At 47.4% G+C, this 25997-nt stretch overlaps 1 protein-coding gene across 1 annotated transcript in view; it reads right to left on the bottom strand.

Moving 5' to 3' along the window:
• Positions 1–25997, bottom strand: part of GRIK3 (glutamate ionotropic receptor kainate type subunit 3) — a 181760-nt gene that overhangs the window by 28212 nt on the left and 127551 nt on the right. Inside the window, exons 6-10 of the mRNA XM_088671315.1 lie at positions 23156–23329; positions 22451–22594; positions 14675–14782; positions 10140–10253; positions 5390–5593 (exon numbers count right to left, since the gene is read on the bottom strand). Coding sequence (XP_088527441.1) covers positions 5390–5593; positions 10140–10253; positions 14675–14782; positions 22451–22594; positions 23156–23329 — 744 coding nt within the window. The remainder of the gene's footprint in view (positions 1–5389; positions 5594–10139; positions 10254–14674; positions 14783–22450; positions 22595–23155; positions 23330–25997) is intronic.

Below are 25997 nucleotides of genomic sequence, written 5' to 3'. Positions count from 1 at the left end.
CCTTTCCTATGAAAATCCCAGGATGTATCTAGCTGGAATCAAAATGCTGGTTTAGGTGCATTTTTAAGACCAAAGACCACAACTTTAACCTTCTGCTATTTGATAGGAGATACCATTCATTAACCACAAGCAAAAGTGAGTTTTGCACAACACCGAAGAATCCTATACAGTGGACGTTCGGGTTGCAAACGTGATCCATGCGGGATGCACGTTCACAACCCGCAGCGTTTGCAACCTGAGTATGCGCATCTGCGCACACATGGGTTGGCGCTTCTGCGCATGCACAAAGCGTGATTTAGTGCTTCTGCACATGCGCACGCCGAACCCAGAAGTAAGGCATTCTGGTACTTCCAGATTTGGCACGGAGCGCAATCTGAAAGGACATAACCCGCAGCGGAGGTAACAAGAGGTATGACTGTATACCCAAACCTATAACGAATATGAAGAAAGCCAATTCCCACATAACCACATAATTTAAGAATGTAAGAGGAGCCTGCTGGATCAGCATCCATTTCCTCCTGAGATTTCCAGCAGCATCCCAAGGTGTCAATGCTCAGGCATGAAGGTCTGTGGAGAGGGTCCCCTTCAACTGCAAGTTGTTTGGGGATGCAACGGAGGAGGGGGTGGAGCTGTGTCCCTGATCTCTTCCTCCTCCTCTTCCTTCTCGTTGCATTTGCAGGATCTCACTTTTTCCAAAAATTAGAATCTACATTTTTCAAAATTGTGTGTGAAATGAATGGATGGCCGTGGTGTGGGATGGTCCTCTGAGCCAGCAGGGGATTTTCCCAGCTGCAGGAGGAAATGGCCATTTTCCAGGGTGGGGGGAATTGAACACATAAACCTTCCAAGGCATGAGATGTTCTTGCTTTTGTTGCTTCAGGCCAGCCTCAAAACAAAGGACTTTCTAAAAAGCTGTTTTTTCCCTTAAGGCTGCACTGCCTGTGGCCAGACCTGCCAGGATCACACAGCGGGGGGCAAAGTAGAGTCCCTGCAATCCCAAAATGCAAGTGCTGACAAATAAAGGGCAGCACCACTGGTTGTCCTCATCTTCACATCACAGGCCACCTGTGGCGGGAAACAGTGTGCCTTGGGCGAGTCACGAGTTACGTGACTCATTGACTTTCTGCACAGGGGGTAAAGTTGTGCATCAAGCGATGTGCTGACCAAGTCAGGTCTCTTGACAGAGAACAAGCACCATTGCTTTCTGCAAGGTTCCACAGATCTCAGGCATTTGGCCTGAAGTCACAGTGTACTCCCCCCAACACACACCGCAAAAGGGTATCTATAAGCTTGCTCAGACACACACCTAAACACACTGACATTCATACTGTGTGTGGCAGTGTGCACACAACAGCAGTCCTCACACCAAGCCCCAACTATTGGAGGAAGGCTTTGCTTTATTATTACATTTATATGACAACTTTTCCTCCAAGGAGCTCAGGGCGGTGTACGTGGGTTCTCCCCCTCTTCCTTTAATCCCCACAACAACCCTGCAAGGTAGGCTACACTGAGAGGCAGTGACTGGCCCGAGGTTACCCAGTGAACTTCATGGCCAAATGGGGATTTAAACCTTGGTCTCCCAGCTCTCAGCCCACCACCCTAACCACTACAGTTGCACTGGCTTTTTAAAATAGTCTGACTAGGAAGAAATGAACGCTGCTTCCTGGCTGGGCTAATGCAGTGCTGTGTGTGTATATCTTTCCCCCACTCTCAAACCCAACAAATCAATTCTACTATCTCCTGACACATCCTGGGGACCAAGAATGGCTCCCCAGTGGTTCCACGCAGCAGGGAGACATTCTGTGGGGTTGGTGGATGTAAAAGAGAGAGCCTCCCCCCACTTTGATGCTTTGATGCCTCCAAACTGCATTCAGAGGGTAATTATGCCATTAATTATTTTGTTCTGTTTTACAGGTTCAGTCTGAGGAGGCCTCTGAATTGAAATTTGCATGGAAGACACTTCAGTGGGCTGGGAAATTAGAAGTCCCTCAGATTGCATTATTTTCTTCATGGTATTATTAGAGCAACAAGAAATTGATGCCGTTCTGGAGCCTCATGTGACTTCCTGCACACAGCAGCCCAGATTAATCACCAAATGGCTAAAATGAATGGTGAAAGGTGGATCTCCTATTAATAAAAGGATTATTAAAAAGACATCCTTCCCATAGGGAAGCAAGCCCCCTTTGCTCCCGTATTATTGTACTACGCCAGCTGATTATCTGCGTAAAACGGTGCAAGCTGTCATAACCCTGGTTCCTGTGAAATGACAGTAGCTAGGCCAGCCGCAGCCACGACACCCAGGTTTTAGGATCTGTGGCTCCTGCCTCCCTTCTGCCCCGATACGGTGCACAGCTCTGAGCAAAGTCATTTACAGTTTCAATTAAAACGGAACCCACTTAGCATTGCAGGGGGGTAATTAATGTTTGTGGAGTGCTTTGAGGGACTCCGATAAAAAGATGCTCTCAACAGGCAGGTGGTAATTACTGTTTGAAAGTGCTCTTACGAGCGTGGTTGCTTTTTTAAAATTGCTGTTCCAAAGCATTTCTTCTTTTGCAAAGTGACTTTGTACCTGTTGCTTCTGCGAAAGTACACTGGGGTGTGCTCATCCACAAGTGCCAGTGTGGTGTTGTGGTTAAAATGTCAGACTAGGACCTGGGAGATCAGAGTTCAAATCCCCAACTCAAGCTCACCGGGTGGTCCCGGGCCAGTCGTTCACTCTCAGCCTAACCTACTTCACAGGGTTATTGTGAGGATAACATGGGGCGGGGAAGAACTAGTCCAACATTCTGCTTGCACCCTGGCATGCTGTAATATCAGGGCTTATTCACACTTCCTCTTGTCCCACTTGTTTCCCCTGGAAAAACGGCTCTTTAGTGCCCAGTTGGAGCAAACAGCAATTCAGGTTTTCCCCAGATGGATGTTTGCTCCAATTTAGCACTAAAGAGTGGTTTTCACTAGGAAAAGAGTAGGGCAAGAAGGAAAACCGCTCAGCCCCAAGCCTAGAAAGCTCGGGTCAAGCAGAAAATTGATTGGACTCATGCTTTCTAGGCAGGACTGCCACCTCTCCCTCAGGATTGTGGGTGCCCACCACCACAACATGGACCTGCGACATGTGACGTCACTCACACTATGTGCATGCATGTGTGAGTGATGTTGCACGTCCACGTTGCAGCAGCTGGCGGCAATGACACCTCTTCCTCCTGCTATCCGCAGCCAGCGAGGCACCCTTCTCCATGGTGAGGGGCTTGGAGGCAGAGAGACTACCTCCATGTCTGAGCCCCACCCCCCAGAAAAGGGTGCCTCACTCGTTGGCTGCGGAAGGCAGAACTGAACTGCTTCTCTTTTGGAGGCAGTGCCACTGCCACCTGCCGGCCTTCTTCATTGACTTTGTGGGTACCCAGCCCCCACAATTATATTATTGTGGGGGCCCAAGCACCCACAGCCCCCTGGAGTTGGCTCCTATGTTTCTAGGCGTGGGGCAAGCAGAAGCGTGGACAAGCCCCCAGACCCAAGAGAGCAGAAATGAAAGGCTTCTCTCTGCTTGCCACTTGAGTGCCAGGGAACCAGGAATGGCTCAGAAATGGGCCAAGCTATTTTCCTGCCTTTTTATTAAAGATTCCAGTCCAACCGAACCTGAGTGAGGAGAAGCTTGCCTGATAATGCTATCCCATGGAGGCCCTCCCACTTAGCATTTTTTGGGGAAAGTGTATTACTGCTAGGCTGAGGAGAACTGCCTCTGTCGCCTGCAAAAGGTTTCCGCATCTACTCAGCTGGAAGGAAGAATCTGTTTACGTTCTGCTTTTGAAAATAAAACTGCATTTCCAAATAAATGAAATTGTTCCTCACACACCTGGTCCTGCTTTTTTTTTTTTTAACAGCTTGTCCTCTGCTTTGCAGCAGGGTCGGGCTATAAAAGTCCAAGCATGGATCATCAAGCGGAGATATTGCCTCTGGGATTCTGGACCGCAGGTCGCAGCTTAACTCCTTGAGAGACAGATTGCTTTGGGCTGGATGTGACTCCAGCCCATGCCTCAGAAGGACTCTGCTTTCGAGTCTGCCTCTCTGATTCTCTGCCTCTTCCTTAGCAAGTCCTTCTAGTTGTTTGGGAGCTAAAAGGTATGTTTCACCAGACACCTTTTCCAAGGACTACAACAACTACCTCAGAGCATATACACAGAGCAATCTCTCCATAGAAGCACAATATTTGGTTCTGTTTCTTGGTCACGCTCAAGAGGAACATATGGAAATGGATGAAGGATGGATGGACAGATGATGCACAGCATTGTCTTAAGAAGATTGTAAATCCAAGTAACTACTAATAAACATATGTATGAAAATTCAGATTCTCTCTCCCCCCACACCAATACTCCAGTTTCAGTCCAAGCTACAATTTCAAGTGGATAGTCTCTTTCTCCTTCCTTCAATTTCCTGAAAATGTTGAGAATCTCAACTAGTTTTTTGGTTGATCGTGGATGGGTTGGGGACAAACAAGCTGAGGCTTAATCCAGACAAGACAGAAATGGGGAAGAATCTCTCCCTTGGGAACTCAAGTGAGCAGCTTTGGGGATGTTGCTGGACCCAGCCTTGAGCACAGATGCTCATCTATTGACTGTGGTCAGGACTGCATTTACACAGCTTAGGTTGGTGCACCAGCTGTGCCCATTCCATGAGCCACCAGAGATGGGCATGGTGACACATACCTTAGCTGCATCTCAAATAGACTACTGCAATGTGTTCTCTGTGGGGGCTGCCTTTGAGAAATTCCAGCTGCTCCAGAACGTTTGTGGCCAGTCTTTATGACAGCTGATTCGTGGGCTTCTGGTTCATTTTTTGAGCCCAGTTCAAAGTTCTAATCATGACCTTTAAAACCCTAAATAAATGGCTTGGGATTTCTGAAGTCTGTCTCCCACCCCTCCCCTGTCCAGTTATTAAGATCTTCTGGAGAGGCTCTCCTCCCTCTCAGAGCTGTGTTTGGCTGAGATGCAGGCGAATGCCTCCTTCTCTGTGGCTGCACACAGGTTTTCAAACTACTTATCCAGGGGAGGGGCATGCCCCCTCCTTAAGGGCCTTCTCCTGCCACATAAAAACTCTTTTTTGAGGAGCACCTGACCTGTGAAGTGGTTAAGTTTTAACTGTCCTGTTTTTATCTGCTTTTCAAACCAATACCCTTACATGCTTTCCAGTTGCATTTATTGCTGTTCTATTTTGCTGCTAGCCAGGTTGAGCCTCACGGATCCCTTCTGGAAAGCCAGGATAGAAGTATTTTAAGCAAACAGACAGACAAATGAAGGTGTGTGGGGTGTGTGTGTGATGCAGCACATCGAATCATAGAACTGTAGAGTTGGAATGGACCCCGAGGAACATCTATAGATAACAGCAAGGTACTTACATGATCAATCAACTCCCTGATCATCCCGTTCCACTGCCCCTTCTCATCCTGGGCTCCATACTTCCCATCCTCCACCACACGGATCTCATAGGTGAAGCCAAGAATTCGGGAGACTTCCTTTAGCAGATCAACACAGTAGCCTTCAAAGCGCTCATTCCCGGAGAGCACGGTGTCCGACTTGATGAACATGACAAAGGGTTCCTCCTACACAGGAAGGAAGGAAGGAAAGAGACAGAGAGTAGCTAAACAACCACATGCAAGCTAAACCCACCAGCCACAGAAGCCACCTTGAACATCCACAGGACAGTTCTTTGCTTTCTGGCACTGCAGCCAGTTTGGTTGTTATCATGCCTGCTACCATTATAACATTATAACACTAATGAGAGCCAGTGTGCTGTAGTAGTTAGATGGTCTGACTAGGACCTGGGAACTCCTTGGAGAAAACAGGAGGATATAAATGTAACAAATAATTGAATATCATATTTCATCCTTAGAACTTGTTTCATTTTCAATGTGCTTCAAAAACTTCAGTGGCCACAATTCAAGACTGAAGTAAACACCCTGAAAGAAGTCATTGAACTCTATTGATTTTAATGGTTGCTCATCTCTGCTTTAGATTGTGGCCTTTTGTGCTCAGCTGTTTGGAGTGTTCCCACTTTACAGATCAGGAACTGAGGCCATCATGCATTATTTTCCTAAGGACATGGTACAAGGCCAGAGTGTGTTCATGGCCACCTGCCATTGGACCTTACCACTATTTGGAACTTAGCCTGACGTCCCACATAAAGATTGTCTACCATGAAAGAGCCATCAAAAGAGGCTTTCTCCATGTTTAGGACATGCTAGGCAGGCTGAAGGAGCTACTTCATTGATACCAATATATTTTCGGGTCAGCACCCCATTGGGTTCTATAAGCTCATCCCCAGTTCCCCCTACCCTACCCTTTAAAAAGCACTATTCAGAATAGCAGTTTGCACGACTCCCTAAGGACTGCAAGAACACAATAAAATTTGAGACAGTGACGATTGCCCACTTAATCAAAATCCAATTAAAATTATTTATTTAATTGATTCAACAAAACCGATGAACTTGCTCCAGGGATTCTAACATTTCAAAGTCTCATAGCCATTTGTACCTCTGGTATCCACCCCTCCCTCCCTCTACGGCATCACCATCTTGCCTCTTAATGCCCACCATTGGTAATCCCGCTGCCCTCCAAGGAGGCGATACCACCCACTTTAGAAACCACTGGACTACCCAGTCCTTAAAATAGGGCAAACAACTTGCAGCACCCAAAACTGGTACAGCTGGTGGACAAGAAACAGCTGAAAGCATGGCAGCAGGCAGGATGCCCATCCAGGAAGCTGGTCCTCGTGCCTTTTGCATTCGTACTCAAGTCTAGAGGCCGGCAGGAGCAGCCATAAAGCCCCTTTAATCTTGGGAGGCACCAAACAGAATGGAGGGGGGGGGCGTGTTCCTCCATATTTAACAGTTGAAGAAGCAGCATCGTGTAGGAGCTCTGCTCGCCTCTGCGTCGCTCCTGGAGGTCTCAGACATTTCCTAGGGGGTAATTCTTGAACTCTGCAAGGCACTTATTCACGGGCTGTTTCACAATTTATTACTGGAAATGGTCATACATTCAATTCGCAGGCTTTCAGGGCTCGCTAATCGATTTCTCAGCGAAGGTGCCCTCAATTTCAGGATCTTCACAGCTCTCCCGTGGCTCGAGGAGGAGAGAGCAGAACGGTCTGTTGGAGAAACATCATCGGCCGGCTGCCACCGACAAGGCGCTGCAGGATGAGCAGGAGGGTGTGAAAGGGGGAGGCAGGGAGGAATCCCAGCACCACGTCTTGGTGGCGGCAGCATCAGCAACAGCAAACAGGCCATCAAGTGGCAGAGCGGGAGGGAGCCGCCAGTGATTCCCTGCTTGAAAAAGGAACTGTTGCAGAACTCAGGCAAAGCAGAAGCACTCGTCTCCACCTGCGTCATCAGCACAGAATCACAGAACTTTAAGAGTTGGAAGGGACCCCAAGGGACATCTAATCCAATGCCCAGCAGCCCAGGAATCACAGCTAACGAATCTGAACTCTACAATTCTATGATTCTATGACTTTATAGGGCAGTCTAGAGCCCCATCTGCACTATACACTGAAAGCAGTATCACACCACTTTAAACCTAGGAAGTATATCATGGATTCATAGATTTCTAGAGTTGGAAGGAACCCCAAGGGTCATGAAATCCAACCCTCTGCAATGTAGGAATCACAGCTAAAAGATCACTGACAGATGGCCATGCATCTGTAGTTTGTAACAGATGCTGAGCGTAGTTAGGGCACCCCTATTCTCCTCACAGAACTACAGCTCCCTGGGGTCCCTGGGAAGAGGGATTTGTAGCTCTGTGAGGGAAATAGGGGTTTTCTAAGAACTCTCAGTGGGATGCAGGTGGCGCTGTGGTCTAAACCACAGAGCCTAGGGCTTGCTGATCAGAAGATCGGTGGTTCAAATCCTCGCTACGGGGTGAGCTCCTGTTGCTCGGTCCCTGCTCCTGCCAACCTAGCAGTTTGAAAGCACGTCAAAGAGCAAGTAGATAAATAGGTACTGCTCCGGCGGGAAGGTAAACGGTGTTTCTGTGTGCTCTGGTTTGCCAGAAGCGGCTTTGTCATGCTGGCCACATGACCTGGAAGCTGTACGCTGGCTCCCTCAGCCAATAACGCGAGATGAGCGCCGCAACACCAGAGTTGTCCGCGACTGGACCTAATGGTCAGGGGTCCCTTTACCTTTACCTTTTAAGAACTCTCAGCACCCTTAACAAACTACAGTTTCCGGATGCTTTGGGGGGATGCCATGACTGTTTCAAATGGCATGATTCTGCTTTAAATCTATAATAGTGATGGGGCCTAGGTTTAGTATGAGGTACTGGCTAACCTCTTCAAGGTGACCAAGGCCTCTCCCTGCAGGCCAAAATGATGCAGTGATTCCTGCATTGTGAGTGGTTGGACTAGAAGGGTCAGCAAGGTTTATCTTGCCTGGGCCGGATCCAGTGCCGGCTCTATGGCCAGGCTGGGTGGCGCAGGGCGCCATGGCGCCGGCCCGCAAGGGGGGGCGCCACAAGCTGCTCCCGCCCGCCCGGCGCGCAGCACTAAGCGCTGCGCGCTAAGCCTGCCTGCTGCGCGCTGAGCCCAGCTGCCTGCCCGCCACGCTGGAAAACGGGACGGCGGGGGGCAGCATAGGGATCTGCCGCACCACGGCACCAGGGCGCCAAAGGTGCCTAAGATGGCCCTGGCCGGATCGGTCCCACGGAGATCCCTCCATGGGCTGGATTGCGTGCATGAGCGTGCCAATTTTCAGCATCTGCGCATGCACAAATGTGATTTCCGGCACTGCAGAAGTGAGTCCCCATGCTGTGCTGGTTTAGCGCAGCACACGAATGGGTGGCTCGGTTCGGGGGAGGCTCATGGGCCAGTCAAACGACCTCTGCAGGCCGCTTACAGCCCATGGGCCTTAGGTTGGTGACCCCTGGACTAGATGATCCTTTGAGTCCCTTCCAACTCTACAGTTCCATGATACTATGGCACCTGATCTAGATCCACAAGGACCAGCTGCTGATGCTGTAGCAAAGGCTTAGAGAAACTATCAAAATGGGTGGGGGGGGCTGATTTGGAATTGGGAGAGAGGAGCCTGTGTGTGTGGTTTCAAGGAGAGAAACTCTTCAATCTCGCTGCAGCATCCTCTCCAAGGGATTCGCCTGCCCCTGCCCTCCCCCTATCTTCCTCCTGAAGCAACAAGGCTTGGCACTCTGTCTAACACATCTGAATCTAAACCAGTGGGCCTCATCATAATTCATTAGAGACTGGATGGAAATTCACCCTGAACTGATGCCTGCCTTCAAATCCAATAGCAGGCCTGTGTGCTAAATGTGCTGTGACAGTTAGTGGCCAAGGAGACCGGCTGAGTATCCAAGCATCGCTGGCTAAGTGAATTACTTTGGGGTAGTTTGTCACTTGGGTGCCTAAGTGTGTGTGTGTGTGTGTGTGTGTGTGTGTGTGTGTGTGTGTGAGCCCCAAGGGATGCTGAGAAATGTCAATAAAAGCTCCTGAGGGATGACAAGGGCTTGGTTGCAGTTTCAGAGTGGATGGTTTGTGGGCTGTGGGAAGTTGCTCCCTACCACAGGACTGAGCAGAAGAGTAGATTGGAATCCACTGGTGAGAGGAAGTTTGATCATGTATTTGTTAGGGTGTCAAATCCCCCACTCGACCTTGAAGTCCACTGGGTGACCTCAGGCCGCACAGTGTTTCTCAGCCTAACCTACCTCACAAGGTTGTCAGTGGTTAGTATGGTGGACTAAGATCTAGGAGGCCAAGGTTCAAATCCCCACTCATCCATGATGTCCACGGGTGACCTCAAGACCACTCAGTGCTTCTCAGTTTATCCTACCTCACAGGGTTGTTGTGGGGATTATTTAAGGAGGAGTAGAACCATATACACCACATTGAGCTCCAATGGCTTCACTGAACCCCAGTCTGGATGCTGCCAAGGAGAACATTGTTTTTGACAGTTCTGTGCCATGCCCAAATAGTTCAGCCCTTTTGCTATCAGGATAATCTGTCCATACACAATGTAATGTATGAAAACACAGCTCAAGCTCCATGTTGGTATGTCCTTAGAAGGTGGTGGTGGGGTTACCATCTAGAAGTGGAAACAGCCAAATCTAGGAGAGGTTAGATACCGGTAGAACCCTGCAACCACTTACCAGGACTGTGGTGACAATCAAGGATCTGTTGGTGAGGGAATCTGTCACATTGGGGCCTTGCCTTCGGGAGATTTCGGTGATATTCAGTCCATCAGATGGGCTCCAGACACCAACCTGTGATGGAGGCAAAGACAAGAAATGAGCAAAAATTCAACCAAACCACCAGGCCAGACCAGTCAGGCCACTGAAGAGATAGAATGGTCAAGGGAGTGGAGTGGAGGTCAGATATTGTGAAATCAGTCTCTAGTTCAGGGGTGGGGAATCTGATGCCCTCCAGATGTGGCTGGACTACAACTCCCATCATCCATGACCACTGGGTCATGTTGGCTTTTGGGGTTGATGGGAGTTGGAAGTCCAACAGTATCTGGAGGGGACTGCAAATGATCCCCATCCCTGCTCAAGTGAAAACAGGCAAATAAAGGAAAGAGAGGGCTGGGCAGTGCTTGTACAAACTGTTACTTTGATGTAACACAACCTTAACATGATTTAAGAACATAAGAAGAGCTTGCTGGATCAGGCCAGAGTGACCCATCTAGTCTAGGCTGCTGTTCTCACAATGGCCAACCAGATGCCCCAACAGGGAACTCGCAAGCAGGATTTGAGCACAAGAGCACTTTTTCCTCCTCTGGTTTCCAGCAACTGGCATCCAGTATCATTGCTGTCTCTGACAACGGAGGCAGAGCATGGCCATCATGGTGAATTTATCCAGTCCTCTTTTAACACCATCCACGTGCGACATGGGTGTAGGCAGGGGGGGTAGGAGGGGGCAGCTGCCCCCCCCAGAAGCAAAAAAATTAATGTATTTTACAGACCATAACCAGCACTTTTCCCCTCCAAAAACTGAAGTGGAAAGGGCTTTGCTTTAGCAAGAGCAGCTAAGTCTCCGCTTGCTGGTGGGGGACGACGACACAGCAGTAACAAAAACACATCAAATAAATAAAGCAAAGTGGCTACCAGTAGTTAAGCAGTTAAGACAATGGAGCATATATCCCCAGGCAAGATTCGATAGCTGACCATTTCACCCTATTGTTCTTAAGTGGGAGTTGTTAATGAGCATTCAGGAGCATTAAGAGTTCTATTGGCGATTTAATGAGGGTGCAGACTCAGAGGATTCAATTTGACTAAGGTGGCTCTGCAAGGCTAAAAAGAAGTGAATAAGAAAGGGGGGGGCTGTAGCTTTGACAGACACAGTGATGTTTATAAAAAGCATTGGTGTTCCAGTCTGCCCCTCCTCCTGCATCTGTATACTGTAAATCAGGGGTGGCCACCTCCCAAGAGACTCTGATCTACTCAGAGTTTAAAACTGGGGGTGATCTACCCCCTTTTGGGGGGTTCAGGTCAAAGCTGTTGAGTTTTTTAAAGGAAGGGAAGCCCTGTTTTTTGGGGTTTAGGTCAAACTTGTTGAGCTTCTTTTAGGAGGGAGGGAGGCCCATTTTTGTTTAGGGCTTCAGGTCATAGTTCAACTTTTTTGAGGGAGGAGGAAAACTTTGGGTGAGCTTTTTTTAGGGGTGCCAGTGACCTACCAGTGATCTACCACAGACATCCAGTGATCTACTGGTAGATCACAATCTACCTGTTGGACGTGCCTGCTGTAAATCAAGCAGAGAGAAAGCTGCTTACAAGGCTCCTGTACATGCAGAGTTCCAGCATCACAGCGTCACCCAGAGGCACCCACAAATATGAGTTATCCCTCTCTCTATTTCTTCCTTCCATCCTTAATAAAATACGGGGGGGGCAGATAAGCCCCACATAGAAAGCCTATCAACATGGGGGGATGACTCTTTCAAATACGGTATTTACCAGTAATTGGGGGGGGGGAGAGGCACCTAGGCCTCTAGGATTTGGCTGCTATGCCTAGGAGTAGGACAATTCAAGAAAGCAGAACGATGCATATGGTATGGTAATATATCAATAGAATCGTAGAATTGTAGTCGGAAGGGACCACAAGGGTCATCTAGTCCAACCCGCTGCAATGCAGGATTTTTATCCTAAGGTGGGGCTTGAACCATGGTTGAAATATTATGCTGATATGCAGCAACGCCTCGGAGCCGTCGTGGCTGCGGCCATGCCTTGCCCCGCCCTCGCCCGCCCTTCCACCCCCTCTCGCCTGCCCGACCCTCCTGTCCTTTTGCTGCAGAGTTCCAGCACCACAGCGTCATCCAGTAATTTCGTGGCTGCGGCCGTGTCTTGCCTCACCCTCGCCCACCCTGCAACCCCCTCTCGCCTGCTCGACCCTCCCGTCCTCTCCAGCCAAGCAGGGTAGCCGCCAATGCTACCAGCCCCAGAAGCACAAGGTGGCCGCTGATGCCACCGCTACGATGTCATCAGGCCCGTTGGCCCTTTAGCCCTGCCCACTTTGTGGTCCCTCCCCTTCTGTGCCTTGGCCCCGCCCTGAACGACCATGGCTTGCCCCCCCCCCCAGTTTTGATCCTGGCTACGCCCCTGACGTGCGAGCAAGTTCCATAGTTAAAGTATGTGCCAAATGTATTGCTTTACTTCAGAGAGGCTGAAAGGGGAGGGGTCTCATCATCTGGGCAGTCCAGGACCTCCATACACTCTACCCAAGCTCATGCCCTGGGGAGGTGACTTCAGTGCTGCTAATACAGCAGTTTAACTTGCCCCCCCCCAGCATAGTTCATTGTCTCTTGAGACAGACAGATGGCGGCAACGGCAACAACAACAACAACAACAACAACAAAATAAACAAGATGTTTATGTGTCTGCATGTGCGTATAATGACTAAGTGATGTTTCAAGCTATCTTAGGAGAGGATTCAAAAGACTTTGTAAAAACAAACACAGGAGGAAGCTGGCATATTTCACGGTTTCACCTGTGGATTATCTGAGAACTCCTGAGTCTTAAATGACACCGTCTGCAAGGCAAGAAGCTCTGTATTACATTTTAAAAGACACACCCCCTCCAAAAAAATCTGCACAACCACACAAAGTAGCCACACAACGTTTTACTGATATGAAGTAAAACGTCAGTGCTTTGCAGGGGGTTAGACCAAACACCCCTTTGAGTCCCTTCCAACTCCATAATTCTATGATTCTATTAAAACTCCAACTAGCCCCCTTTCAAAATAGTGGATTGATTATATACAAAAGACAGTTCCCTCCCTTGGTCCTCTCCTTCATCCTGCAATAACACGTGGAAAGATTATTAGTGGGTATGACGGCACGCAAATGGCAGGTAAGAACCCTCACTGCAGTTTGTGAAGATGACTTGGCAAAAGAAAGAAAAAAACCCTACATGGGGGACCCAAGCCTGCTTATATAAAAATAAAAATCCCTCAACAACACAGTCCCGCTATCCCACCACTGCCAGCACAGCCACCATGCTAACTGGATACAGGATTTGTAATTACACATGTTTAATGCCTCCATAATCCGTTAACTTGCAGGAGGCAAGGGAGATCAGAAGCTCACCGCTAAACCTCAGGCAAATGTAAACTATTAAACATAATGCAAAAGTACATATCAGGATTTGCTCCCGGTTTGGGCACACAATTAATTCAGATTACCTATTGACTGGAATTTAATGTCCTGACTCCACAGAGATTTGACACAGACACTCTAAAGCCTTTCTTGAGCTAAGAGAGCGCTTAAGCACACACACTCGAGAGAAAGAGGGAGAGAGAAAGAGAGCGTGAAAATGTGATAAGAACTCGCTGGATATGACGGAAATTAACTGAGTCCCAGCATCCTTGCAGAGCATTCAGGAAGCTGTTAGGGAATTTTAATGCCACATGCTGGCCTTAAGTAACAGTGCCCAAAAATTATCTCAAATAAGCACCAGTGCTGGAAGAAATACGAACACCAAAACCTTGAGGAAAGTCTTGCAGAAGGTCAAAAAGTCTGGATATATTTTTAGAATGGGCTATATTTTTTCTCCCCTGGATGACCCAGTTAAATGGACATGAACATTACAAGAGCCAGTGTGGTGCAATGGTTAGAGTGCTGGACTAGGACCCAGGAGAGCAGGGTTCAAATCCCCACTTGGCCATGAAGCTAACTGGGTGACCTTGGGCCAGTCACTGCCTCTTAGCCTAACCTACCTCACTGGGTTGTTATGGGGATTAAATGAGGAGGGGGACAGACCATGTATGACACATCGAGCTCCTTGGAGAAAAAGGTGGGATATAAATGCAATAAATAAAATAAGACATCTTCACAAGAACACCTTCCATTTCCCAGAAAGCAAAGTTTACTAGTAGCATCCACAGAATTAGACACATTCCTGGAGGACAGCTATTGACTAGGAGAGCTAAAATAAAACCTCCATGTACAACAGAAGTCCACTTGTGATGATCAGGTACTGATTTGCTAATCTCACGGCAACCATGCAAAGGCAGTTAGGCTGAAAGACGGTGAGCTGGCCAATGAGATTCGGGAATGAGCAAGGAATCACCAGTGCAATGCCAACCCTTCAGCTCCTATATGGTTCTCAGGGTCAATGGATAGTCTGGGGGAGCCCAGGAGAACTGCTCTGATCTTTGAAAAGAGGAAAGGAGGCCGTGAGGCAACCCAACTGACCTTTTCAAGCCCGTCTTCCTTGAGGCTGATGATGTCCAAGTCGAAATCCGTCCTCAAGCCGCTGGTTTTGTTGAAGACGATGCGTCCAGTGAGACCTTCCCACTGGGCCTGGGGAAAGAAAGGGTGGGAACATTGGAGGTTGGGGGATGTTGACGAATAGCAGGGGTGGGGGTGGGGAGAGACAAAGGAGCCATTTGTCAAGCTCATAAATCACAATCTGCTCCAGAGCAGCACGGTGCTTTATTTTAATTACTCCTTCCACCTCGACTCTGTCCCTGAAGAGCTTGATTAATTAATAATCAACCCTCCCCCATTGCTCATGGGACTGCAGAGGCTGAGGAGCCCCATAAATCCCACTGTACTCTCAGCCCTGATTTACGCTCACCCCTTCCAGGTTGCTCACCATGGAGGGGAAATAACTCATTGGTCTGTTGAGATTTTGGCCAGCCACAGTCCTGGGGAGAAAGACTCTTCCTAGCCTAAAGAACATAAGAAGAACCTGCTGGATCAGGCCAATGGCCTGCCTGCCTACACACACACACACACACACACACACACACACACACACACACACACACCGCTTGCCTGGAATAAACCACAAAGAGGTTTAAACAAACAAACAACAGCAACAAAATAAAGAAAAAATCCGAACCATACTTTAAACCCTACAAAGGTTAAAACACAAAAACAGATTAAAGTAGCCTCAACTTCCTAAGTACCTTGTCTAACCAATAATGTTTCCAGCAGGCACCAAAAAAGACTACAATGAAGGATCCTGCTTGATCTCAATAAGCTGGGAGTTCTAAAGTGTAGGTGCTGGCACACTAAACAACCGAGTTCTTACAAATGCGGAATAGATATTATGTGGCACCTGTAGTAGTGAAATTCTGCCAATTGAAGTGGCCACGTGGGTGGGTGTGGGATAAGGAGATCTCATCGATAAACTGGTTCCAAATCATTAAGCGCTTTATATACTAACAGTAACACCTCAGCCGAGTAGCAAATCAGCAAAAATCTCCGAGAACAGGTGTTTTATGCTGACAAGGTCATTGCAAAGGGTCATTCAGCAACCATTTCCCTCCCGCTGCCACATGTGTGAACAGGGCTTTTGGTCCAGAGCAAGTTCAGATGCAGCATCTTCAGCTTCCTCCCAGCTTCCTCCCTCTTGTGCACACTTGGGGACCAGCACCTTTCAACAAAGCCACTTCCAGGTTTCAGCACCCATTAATCAGCAATGGTTTAACTGTGATTCCTGCATTGCAGGAGGTTGGACTAGCCAGCCCTTGGGGTGGCCCTTCCAACTCTACAATTCTATGATTCCATGAATCATTCTCCACTTTCAGCACCTCAACAAACCTGAAATCGCTGCTATTCTCAGTTTCCAGGGTGACTGGAACAATTAAGCTCGATGCCAAAAGGGAGCCTCTCCCTCCCTCTCTATCTCACACACAGAGTGCCAATGGAGCAGGAGGCCAATGGGGCTGGGGAGGGAGGAGGTCCACCCTATCAAATTCTGTGCCAGCTTGTGACATTTGAGCTTTTGCGTGGCCAGTCCTTGCCTGCACTTAATGAAAGCCGTTTTACATGCCGTGAACTTTAGGCTTGGTATTTCCCTGCTCCCGTCCATGAAATGCCAAGCCATTAACAGGGTTTAGTGTTTTCCTGTCATATCACAGTGAAGGAGGCACAATCTTCCGTGAGGCTCCTTACGCCATATTCATCCCCACCACAAGTCCTGGGGAAACCAAGCTCGAAATTACCCCAGTGAGCATGCTGCCCCACACCCAACGTTATGATTCCATACATAATGAAAATAAAGGTACTGTCAAGAAAAAGGAGACATATGTCAATATTTGCATCCCCCCCAGCCTGTCCCTAAGTATTTGAAGAAGATGATCCTATAATATTTGAAGTTGGCTATCATATATAACCTTTTAGCCTTGTGAAGTGGAGACTGAGAGATGATATGGTAGCAATCTTCAAATATCTGGTGGGCTGTCACATGGAAGATGGAGCAAGCTTGTTTTCTGCTTCTCCAAAGGGTAGGATCTGAACCAACAGATTCAAATGACAAGAAAGGAGATTTCAATTCAATATTTGGAAGAACTGTCTGGTGGTAAGAGCTGTTCAACAGTGGAATGGACTGCCTCAGAACATGGTGGAGTCACCTTCCTTTGAGGTTTTTAAACAGAGGTTGGATGGCCATCTGTCAGGAATTCTTTAGCTGGGATTTCTGCATCACAGGGGCTTGGACTAGATGACCACTGAGGTCCCTTCCAACTCTACAGTTTAATGATTCTAATTATTAACATTACCAATACTAAATAATACTATTTGGTGTTTATAACTGAGCAGAATGGAGTTACAATTCTACATATTGCAAACACAACTCTAGGTTCCCCCAGCTTAGCTTGCTAGCAAGGGAACTATAAACCTTGCTAAACCTGAGACCCTAAGAGACTTCCAGGCTAAGGTCTCCCAAGATCTACTGATTAAGTTGCAAACCCTGCATATGATCAATCCATATGCCAATAAAAGCTTGAGAATCTGAGCATATGATTGAGCTATTCTTCAAAGGGCTTGTTTTGATCCAGCAAACAAAAAGCTCAGGGGAGGTTTAGTGGATCAGAATAAATTCTGAAGAACAGTTTGCAAAGCAGGGGTAGATTTGGAGGCAGGGACAGAATGGCCGTAAAAAGTCTAGGCACTTTCCTGCTTGTGACAGAAGTTTTGGAAGGTCTGGTGCACACTGGGAAAAGCAGCACAAGTTGCTACCTCTGCAGTGGGAATTGCCAGCTTCTTTAGCAGAGAAATGCCTTCTGTTTGGGGCCTCCCAAAGGACAAATGTTGCCTCTTTATGGTCTCTGCTTCTGGCAGCAGATTTTGCAAATGTGCAACTGGTTGAAAACACAGGGAGGCAACAGCACTGGGCATAAAATAGAGCTCAGAAGAAAGAGGAAGGTGAATCTAAGGAACTAAAGGCAGAAGCACATTGTCAGCATTGTCACTTGCTAAGAACATAAAAATAGCCTGTTGGATGAGGGCAATGGCCCATCTAGTCCAGCCTCCTGTTTTCACAATGGCTGAACAGTTGCCTGGGGAAAATCTGCAAGACAGACCCGAGCACAAGAGCCATCACTCCTCCAGTTTTGTTTTTCTGCAACTAGTTTTTGGAAGCATTGCTGCCTCCAGCTGTAAAGGCAGAGCATAGCCATCATGGTTAGTAAGCTCATACCAAAATAAAAAACTTAGTTGGTCTTTAAGGTCCTGCTGGAAGGATTCTTTCTTTTTGTTTCAGCCCTTGTTGTGTTTGCCTAGTTCAAGGAGTCAAACAACCAAACTGATCCATAAGGAATTGTGCTTTCAGGGAAGAAGGAGAACAGAAGAACACTCAGGCCCTTTGCAAGCTCTGCTCATTTTATGGCTTCCTGTTGCTGATGGGTTAGCAATGACTAGCCTGTGAATTGCCCCCTTACTAGCTTCTCTGTATTGCCTCAATGTTAGTTTCTATTTCAATAGTGGATGCGGGGCGGGGGTGGGGGGAAGGCACGTCAATTATTCATTTCCTTGCATTGTTTTTCCTTTTGAAAAAAAAACAATTTTAATTAAATTTGTATACCACCCTTCATCTGAAGATTACAGGGTGGTTGACAACATAAAAATACAAAATGAGAACACAAAATACACAAAACAAAACCAATAACCCTCCTCCTTCAAACACATCTAAAAAGCCATAGAATGTTAATCAGCCAAAGGCCTATTTAATGTTTTATACACTTATAAAAGTGTATAATGAAGGGGCCAGGCAAGCCCCATTGGGAAGAGCATTTCACAAATGGGGAGCCACCACAAAAAGGCCATTCTAATGCCCCTCGACCTCTCATGGAGGAGGCACACAAAGAAGGGCCTCAGATGAGGATTCTCAGGGTCTATATCGGTTCATATGGAGAGAGGCGGTCCTTGAGATATTGTGGTCCCAAGCTATATGGGTCAAAACCAGCATTTTGAATTGGGCCCAGAAACCGTGCACTTGGACCAGAATCGCTGTAATATGCTCAAATTGTCTTGCCCTGGTGAGCAATCTGGCTGTTGAATTCTGCACTAGCTGAAGTATCCAAGCCATCTTCAGAGGCAGTCCTACATATAACATGTTGCAGTAAGCTAAACTAGAGGTTACCAGAGCATAGACAACAAAGGTTAGGTTACTCCTCTCCAGTTAGGGGTGCAGCTGGGCCACCAGCCAAAGCTGATGGAAGGCATTCCATGTCGCTGAGGCCACCTGAGCCTGAAGCTACAGCAAATGATCCAGAAATACCCCCCCCCCCAAGCTAAGTACCTGCTCCTTCAGAGGGAGTGTAATCCCATCAAGAGCATTAAAAGTTTACTGAACAGTGAAATTGTTAACTAAATGCGGTATATAAAACTCTTGCTAAATTACTACCAGACTTTGAAAAGCTGGCATCACTGGATCAAGTTCACCAGTTCTGTTGAATTAATTAAACTAAATAGTTTTAATTAGGCTTTGAATAAATGTGCAATTACTTGTTACTGTTTTGAATTTTACTGTGTTACTATATTCCTTAGAGAGCTATGCAAACTGCTATTCTGAATAATGCTTTTTATAGGGTAGGGGGCTCCGGGGATGAGTTTATGGAACCAAGGGGGCTGTGGCCTGAAAAAGTTTGGGAACCACTGGTGTAGATATTCCATAAAACTTGAGTGAAGTGAGAGAAAAGGGCAAGCAGAGCAGCAGTCTGCCGTGGTTGGTTGCACTATTAGGAAGGAAGGAGACTATGTTTAATTCGAGGCCAACATGTTTACACAGATTAACTCCTGGGCTTCTGTTCTTCTTGTGTCTTTGTCTGCAAGGCTCAAAAGAAACACTGCCATGGAGTGCCTCTAATTTCCACATGCACAATAGCAAGGTCACCCCTCAACCTCTTCCTTGGCAACCTGAATAGCACTCCAGAGCTTCTCTGTTCCTCTGTTGTTCTCATGGTAATTGCTCACACTTGAGCTGCGAATCTCTCATTTCTAGTCACAGATCACTCAGAGCGATGCACCTTGAGAGAGAGGGTGACAGGTGAAGTGGAACTGAGAGTTGGGACCAGAGGTCAGCTGGCCTCACCTCGTTCAGTGGTGCTTGGCTGCTCTCCAGAAGGTCTTTGCTGAGCATCACTTGAATGAGGCACCAGCCTCTTCCTCAGTGAGATGGAAGATCCTCAGCTTCCTTGGTGATTTAGGAGGTTGATGACCTGCCCAGTCTCACCCACTCTTAGCTAGACCTGCAGGCTAGTATCAGTCACTCTAATTGCCACCTCTTGAGATGCAGCCACCAGCTTTTCATAGCACATCTAGGAGCATTCCCACTCAGCCCCATGCCATTTATGCCACCTAGGGGAATGCCAGTTTGTACAAGACGAACTTGCAAAAGTGCACCTGTGCATATACACACAACCTGTAAATCAACTCTCTGCCCTGGAAACTGGAGGTATGACCCAGGTAGATGTTCAGTGGATTGGGCACTTTCAGGCCCCCTTGCCAATCAAAAAACCAAGTTGTGATGGTGATGTTGGAGGGTAACGGAGAGGCTATCCAACAGCACAGGCTATCCTGTGCTTCCATAGTTTGACAGGCTCCAAGTAAGTCAACAAGGCTTCCCATTGTGCCTGTCTCTGTTGACAACCAGTGATTTGGGGGGTGGGGCTGTCTGATTGAATCATACCAGATTCCATAGCCAGCTAACCAGGTTGCCAACTCTGAGAACTCTGCACAAAACCACTCAAAATTGGTGATTCGAGTCTTTCAGAGGTCCAATGGCTGTGATGCCTTTCGATTATTTCTTCCAGGAATACACATTTTTAAGGGAGTGGCAATCTACCATTTAAAAAAATTGTAAAATCTTTGCAAGGTTTATTTTCCAAGAGAACATCTCCCCAAAGTGTGTGCTGGAGAGGTCAAACATCCCTGTTTTGGCCTCTTGCAATGGGGAGACTCAGTTGGCTTCTCTGCCTCTTGGATCCAAGCGATGCTCCCTGCATGCCAAATGCAGTCAGGAAAGCTGTTTAGGCTGCAGGCGAGGGAGATGGTAATTACCCAAAACACAGAGAAAAATGAAGTCCCCACTTCATTCCCCTGACATTCAGCTCACTCAAGTCTGTGGCTCTGCCAAAACAGAGGCGTGCCTGCTGCCAATTTCCCCACGAGAGTTTTTGAGCTGTTCACTAAGTGGTTGACAGATGCACTAAGTAAACACTCCTCAACAAGAGAGAAAGGTGGGAAGAAAAGGCAGCAGATGGTGTTCCTATTTGATGGAGAAAAATACCGGGGGTGGAGGGGAGGCTGATAGTTTGGCGGAAGTACCCCTGTGCTGCGTGCCAAAGGTCCCGAGTTCAATCCCCAGCAACTCGCTTGGAAAACATCTCAGGTGGAAGGAGTGGGAAAGGAGTCTCTTGGAGACTCTGGAGACCTGCTGCTGCCAGTCGGATTAGAGCATTATGGGTAAGATAAACCAATAGTCTGTTTCAGTACAGATAAGTTTTGTAAGTTCATGTGACAATAGGCCATCATTTTTAGTGACAGAGCTCAGTAGCAGAGCATCTGCCTTACATGCAAGTCCCAGGTGTCTCCAGGTGGGTAGTCCAGGTAGGACTAGGAAAGGCTATTGTCTTATGCTCTGGAGAGCAGCTGCCAGTCAGCGCAGACAATACTGAGCTAGTTGGATCAAGGCTCTGACTCAGGATAAGGCAGCTTCCTACATTTCTATTAAAAGGATTTGGCAAAGAGATATTCAGTTAAGTCATCTATGGCATTGTCAAAGTTTTGAAAGGGAAGAATGTGGTGTGTCTAGGGGCTGGAGGGGGGAAACGAATAGCCCTAATCTGTACATTTATATAGCTAGTTAGAGAGATAGAGAAGTTGGGGACTCAGCAGCAGCCATGGCTGGGAGTTGCAGAAACCGAAGCTTGTTCTACTCTTGTTTCACCTCTGTCCCTAAGATAACTCATGTTCCTTTGGCTGTGATCCAGCCTAGAGGACTGGCATTTTACATATATATGCTTAGTCCTGAAGAATATGGGCATCTGTCTCTCAAAATAAAGGTGCCAGATGGGATTAGAAGTGACACTGGCACAAATGCATTCAGAGTCAGACCCATCGAGCACAGTATTGTCTAGACCAGGCATGTCCAAAGTCCATTTCAGGGCCTAATCTGGCCCCTGTGGCAGTTTATTTGTGACTCAGCAAATTCAATCTTAAAAAAAGCTCAACAACTTTGGTTGGCCCTTTGGTCGGCCCTCACAGCCCTTCACTTCATCAAATCTGGCCCTCTTTGAAAAAAGTTTGGACACCACTGGTATTATACTGTCTATTCAAACTGGCAGTGGCATTCCAGAATGTCAGGGGGGGTCCGTACCCCCAACCCACTCTATCTGGGGATGGCTGAAATTGAATTTAGGCTGTTCTGCAAGCTAAGTACATGCACCTGGAGCTAATTACAACTTGTTACTGGGCTTAGGCTCATCTCCACCACCTGCCTAATTCAAAGCCATCTTTGCCTTCAGAAAGAGGCAATGGCCCAAGCAAAGAGGCAGGCCCAGAATCACCAGAGCTGGCTGCTAGAATGAGATCAGGACCATGGACAGCAACAATGAAGACTGCCCAGGATGCAAATACAAGAGTTTCAGGACCATAGACAGCAATCCTGCAGCATTGACCACACATCCCTTCACTCAAGATGCAAAAGCAGGTTCCATCCGGTTGCATTGTACTTCTTACCTCTTTGATGAAATTCATGAAGCGTCCACCAAACCTCCAGGCTTTATGCCGATGGCACTGGAGGGAGTTGACAGTCATCTGTGGAGCCCGTTGGTAGCACACGGAGACAATGTGGACGGCATCGTACAACAGGGCAGCATCTGTCTAAAATGAAGGGGAACAGGGTTTGCTTTGATAACAGCTCTAGGAGCAAGGAAGCCTTTCACCTCCCAAGTGATGGTGATGATGATCATGCCACCCCCACTACAGGAAATCCATTTTGGCCAAGATAGTCTTTGGTTCCAGCCTCCTTAGGCCAACTGAGCCATCTGCAGAATGCTGCTACTTTCATCTTGGTAGCCTCTGGTCCAGTTTACATGGACATCATTGAATGGCCTTCTGTCAAGATCATGCATCTGGAATCCTACAGAGGCAGGAGTAGCAGCAGCAAAAGGAAGGCAGTGAGCAGGGGAAGGATGAAACACTGTATCCCATTGCAGTTTCTTCACTCCAGATTGCCTCCTCCCAAAACACCTATTCCATAGAAGTTGCTGTCAAGATTTAGTTACATGCATTCATGTGTAAAGTGTAGTTCTGCTGATGATTGCCCCCCACAGAGAAGCAACTGCCTTGTCTTCCCAACACGTTGTCCAAAACAGAACCAGACAAAAATAGAGCTTTGCACACACACTAAAAGGCAGAAGTAGTTCAAATGGGCCATCGTACCATCATCACCCCTGTGATCAACCCTGGCTCAGGCTTGGGGGCTGCCTGCAACCTCTCCATAGACCATTTATCAATGATGGCAGAGACATGAGGATTCTCCACGTTCAGGATGCGGAAGCCAGTCAGGTTCACTCCAGAGTAGCGATATTGCTCTAGATCCAATGCATAAAGATCCTTTAAAAAGAAAGAGGGAGACTTCATTTCAGCACTTTATCTACTTCCCCCTTGACTTCATTTAGTTTTTTGGGGAGGAGGGAGGGGCAGTCTTCAAAGGAGGGCCAAGTCCTTCACCACTCTTATTGAAACTTGGCTCCCCTTGAAATTTAACAGCTGCTCTGCCTGAGCAAAGTCCCACTGAAGTTGGTCCTCCAATGTTGCTTTAGGAAAAGATTCAATGGTGTTTCCAGCTGGGAGGCATTTCCCTGTCTTGCATCAGTTAATTATGGTGTTGATTAATTATGCATTAATTCCAATAAGAGAGTATTGAAAATGTTTGAAATGGGGGAAAGAAATAATTTGGAAAGTATGAAATTAAATCTTGTTTTAGTTGCCACTTCCAAGCATCAAAACCCATCATTCTGGAATACTAGTATTGCTAATATTTTCAACATCTTGTAATTTTTCAAGTGGGGGGAGAGGTAGAGTAAGCATACAATTAACTTTTCTAAAAACCACGAGCAGCCAAAATAAACCTTGGCAATGATGATGCTTCAGTCTAATATGGCAGTCTATTCCATTCATGGGAGAAACACAAAGCCCACAGGAAAATGACTGTTTCAGATTTGTGCCATCTCTGGGTCTTTTAGACTGCCTACCCCCCTAAGAGTAGGTAGGATCTACATGTGCAGTGGGACACAGGAGTAGTTTGCCCACTGCAAATTTACCATTCATTGCATGTAGAACATCATGCAGAACACCACATCTCCACCAGATATTATCATTTTGGAATATCATTAACCATTGTACAATAACAGACTAAGTGATTTGTTCCAGTTACAGTTCTCAGGCTGTGGGTTTTACTGGTTAATCCTTACTCTATGTCCCACTGGATAGCTGATGAACAAATCTGAACCATGTTTGGGGGAACCCAGTTAGCATCACGGCATTGGCCAGGACCTGGCAGGAGAAGTGCGAGCATTGACTGGATCATCAAATTTTCACCCACCTCCCACTTCCTCATGTACAACCCATTCATTAAACTGGATGGAGAGAGAAAATATGTGGTCTTTCTTCTCCTAACCATCTCAGACCTCTACGAACAGGCCTGGTCCCCTGACCCAGAATCCTCCATTTCTGCCTGACAGGAGCCTCTTGTGGTTGGAAGATGTGCTCTTGGCCATCTTCCAGTTTGAGACCAACACGCATAACAATGTTAGGAAGAATTTCCTTCAAGTCCTCAAATTTTATTTATTTATTTTTATTTAATCGCAGGGCTGGCCCAAATACACGTTGACACCAGAGGGCCCCAAAATGGCACTCTTTCCCCGCTAGGGAAGAAGGGGGTGAGGGAAGATATACATCAGGAACACGGAGGGAAGAAAGATAAAAATTGGGATCAGCTGCCCCTGAGGTGGTCACCACACCTTGCCTCATGGGTGGACCGGCCCTGTTTAATTGGTAGCCTTTGCTGTCAGTGCCAACAGCTAGAGTCCCCAGAATTTGAAGATCGCCATCAAAGAGGAGCTAAGATGTTTCTTGACTTTATGACCCACCTCCACTGTCTGCAAGCGAGAGAGCAATAAGTGGAGGAGAGGTGGAATGGGAACCATTCAGGCAAAGTGCTGGCAGGGAGCCCAGGCCTGCCTCTTGGCAGTCAGTGTGCACAGGGGGCAATTGCAAGTCCCACTCCAGTGCTCTTCCTTAATACTTCGCAGGGCTTTGCAGAGCAGAGCTGGAATATTAATTCCTGCCATCAAAGCGAAGTCTGCGCTTCAGGAGGTCTGCAGTTTAAACCTACCACAAACTCATCTAAATGGGGCTTGAAAAAGAGGCGAGTGAGATGGTTGCTCTGCTTCGCAGGAAGGAGCAGGAACAGCTGACCCCAATGGAAGGGAAAGGCAATGGCACTCAGCAGCATCCCAGTTAACATTTGGCTGGGAGGACACAACAGCATTAGAAACATGTGTAAAGAGAAGTTCTTTTAAACCTGTATCTCATGCTAGTGAATGGTTGGCCTGTAAGCCAATCTAAGGCAGAGCCCAGGGAATGAGCAAGGAATCACACACACACAAATTCCCACCTCCAACAAAAGCCATAGCTACTCATGGTGCCGGGGTTAGAATTAACCTGGTTTGGCTTGCTTGCTTGCTTAATATAACACCTTTTCCTCTAAGAAGCTCAAAGTGGCATACATGGTTCTTTCCCTCCTCGTTTAATCATTCCACCAGACATTTCCCAAATGCAGTGATCAGGAATCACAGGTGGGGGCGATAGTCTTCACTTGTTGGTGGCTAACTCAGCCCCTGCCCCCACCCCTGGGCTCAGACCAGAACTTTTGCCACTTGGTCAAAGAAACAACCTGGAAACTCTTGAATTAAATCAGCTCCACTATTCTTTTTCTCTTTGACTTCGCCCTGACCGGTTTCACTCCTCATTTCAACTGTCCTCATTTAATTTCCACATGAGGTGCCACAAGAGGTAGTATAGACTGAGAGGCAGTGCCTAGCACAGCTTCGTGGCAATGTGGGGATCCAAACCCTGGTCTCCTGGGCCTAGTCTGACATTCTAACCACTACCCTACATCGACTTTCAAATACGAATTTGTCTGGAACTTGTCACAATCAGCTGTATTGCAACTTGAGTGCCATTCCCCTCAAAAGTTCTCATCTAGCCTGGAATGTTA

This window comes from Zootoca vivipara, chromosome 6 (genome assembly GCF_965207765.1).
Source record: "Zootoca vivipara chromosome 6, rZooViv2.hap1.1, whole genome shotgun sequence".
Classification (NCBI taxonomy): Eukaryota; Metazoa; Chordata; class Lepidosauria; order Squamata; family Lacertidae; genus Zootoca; species Zootoca vivipara.
The sequence above is the reverse complement of the archived record's forward strand: the minus strand, read 5'-3'. Positions and strand labels throughout refer to the sequence as shown.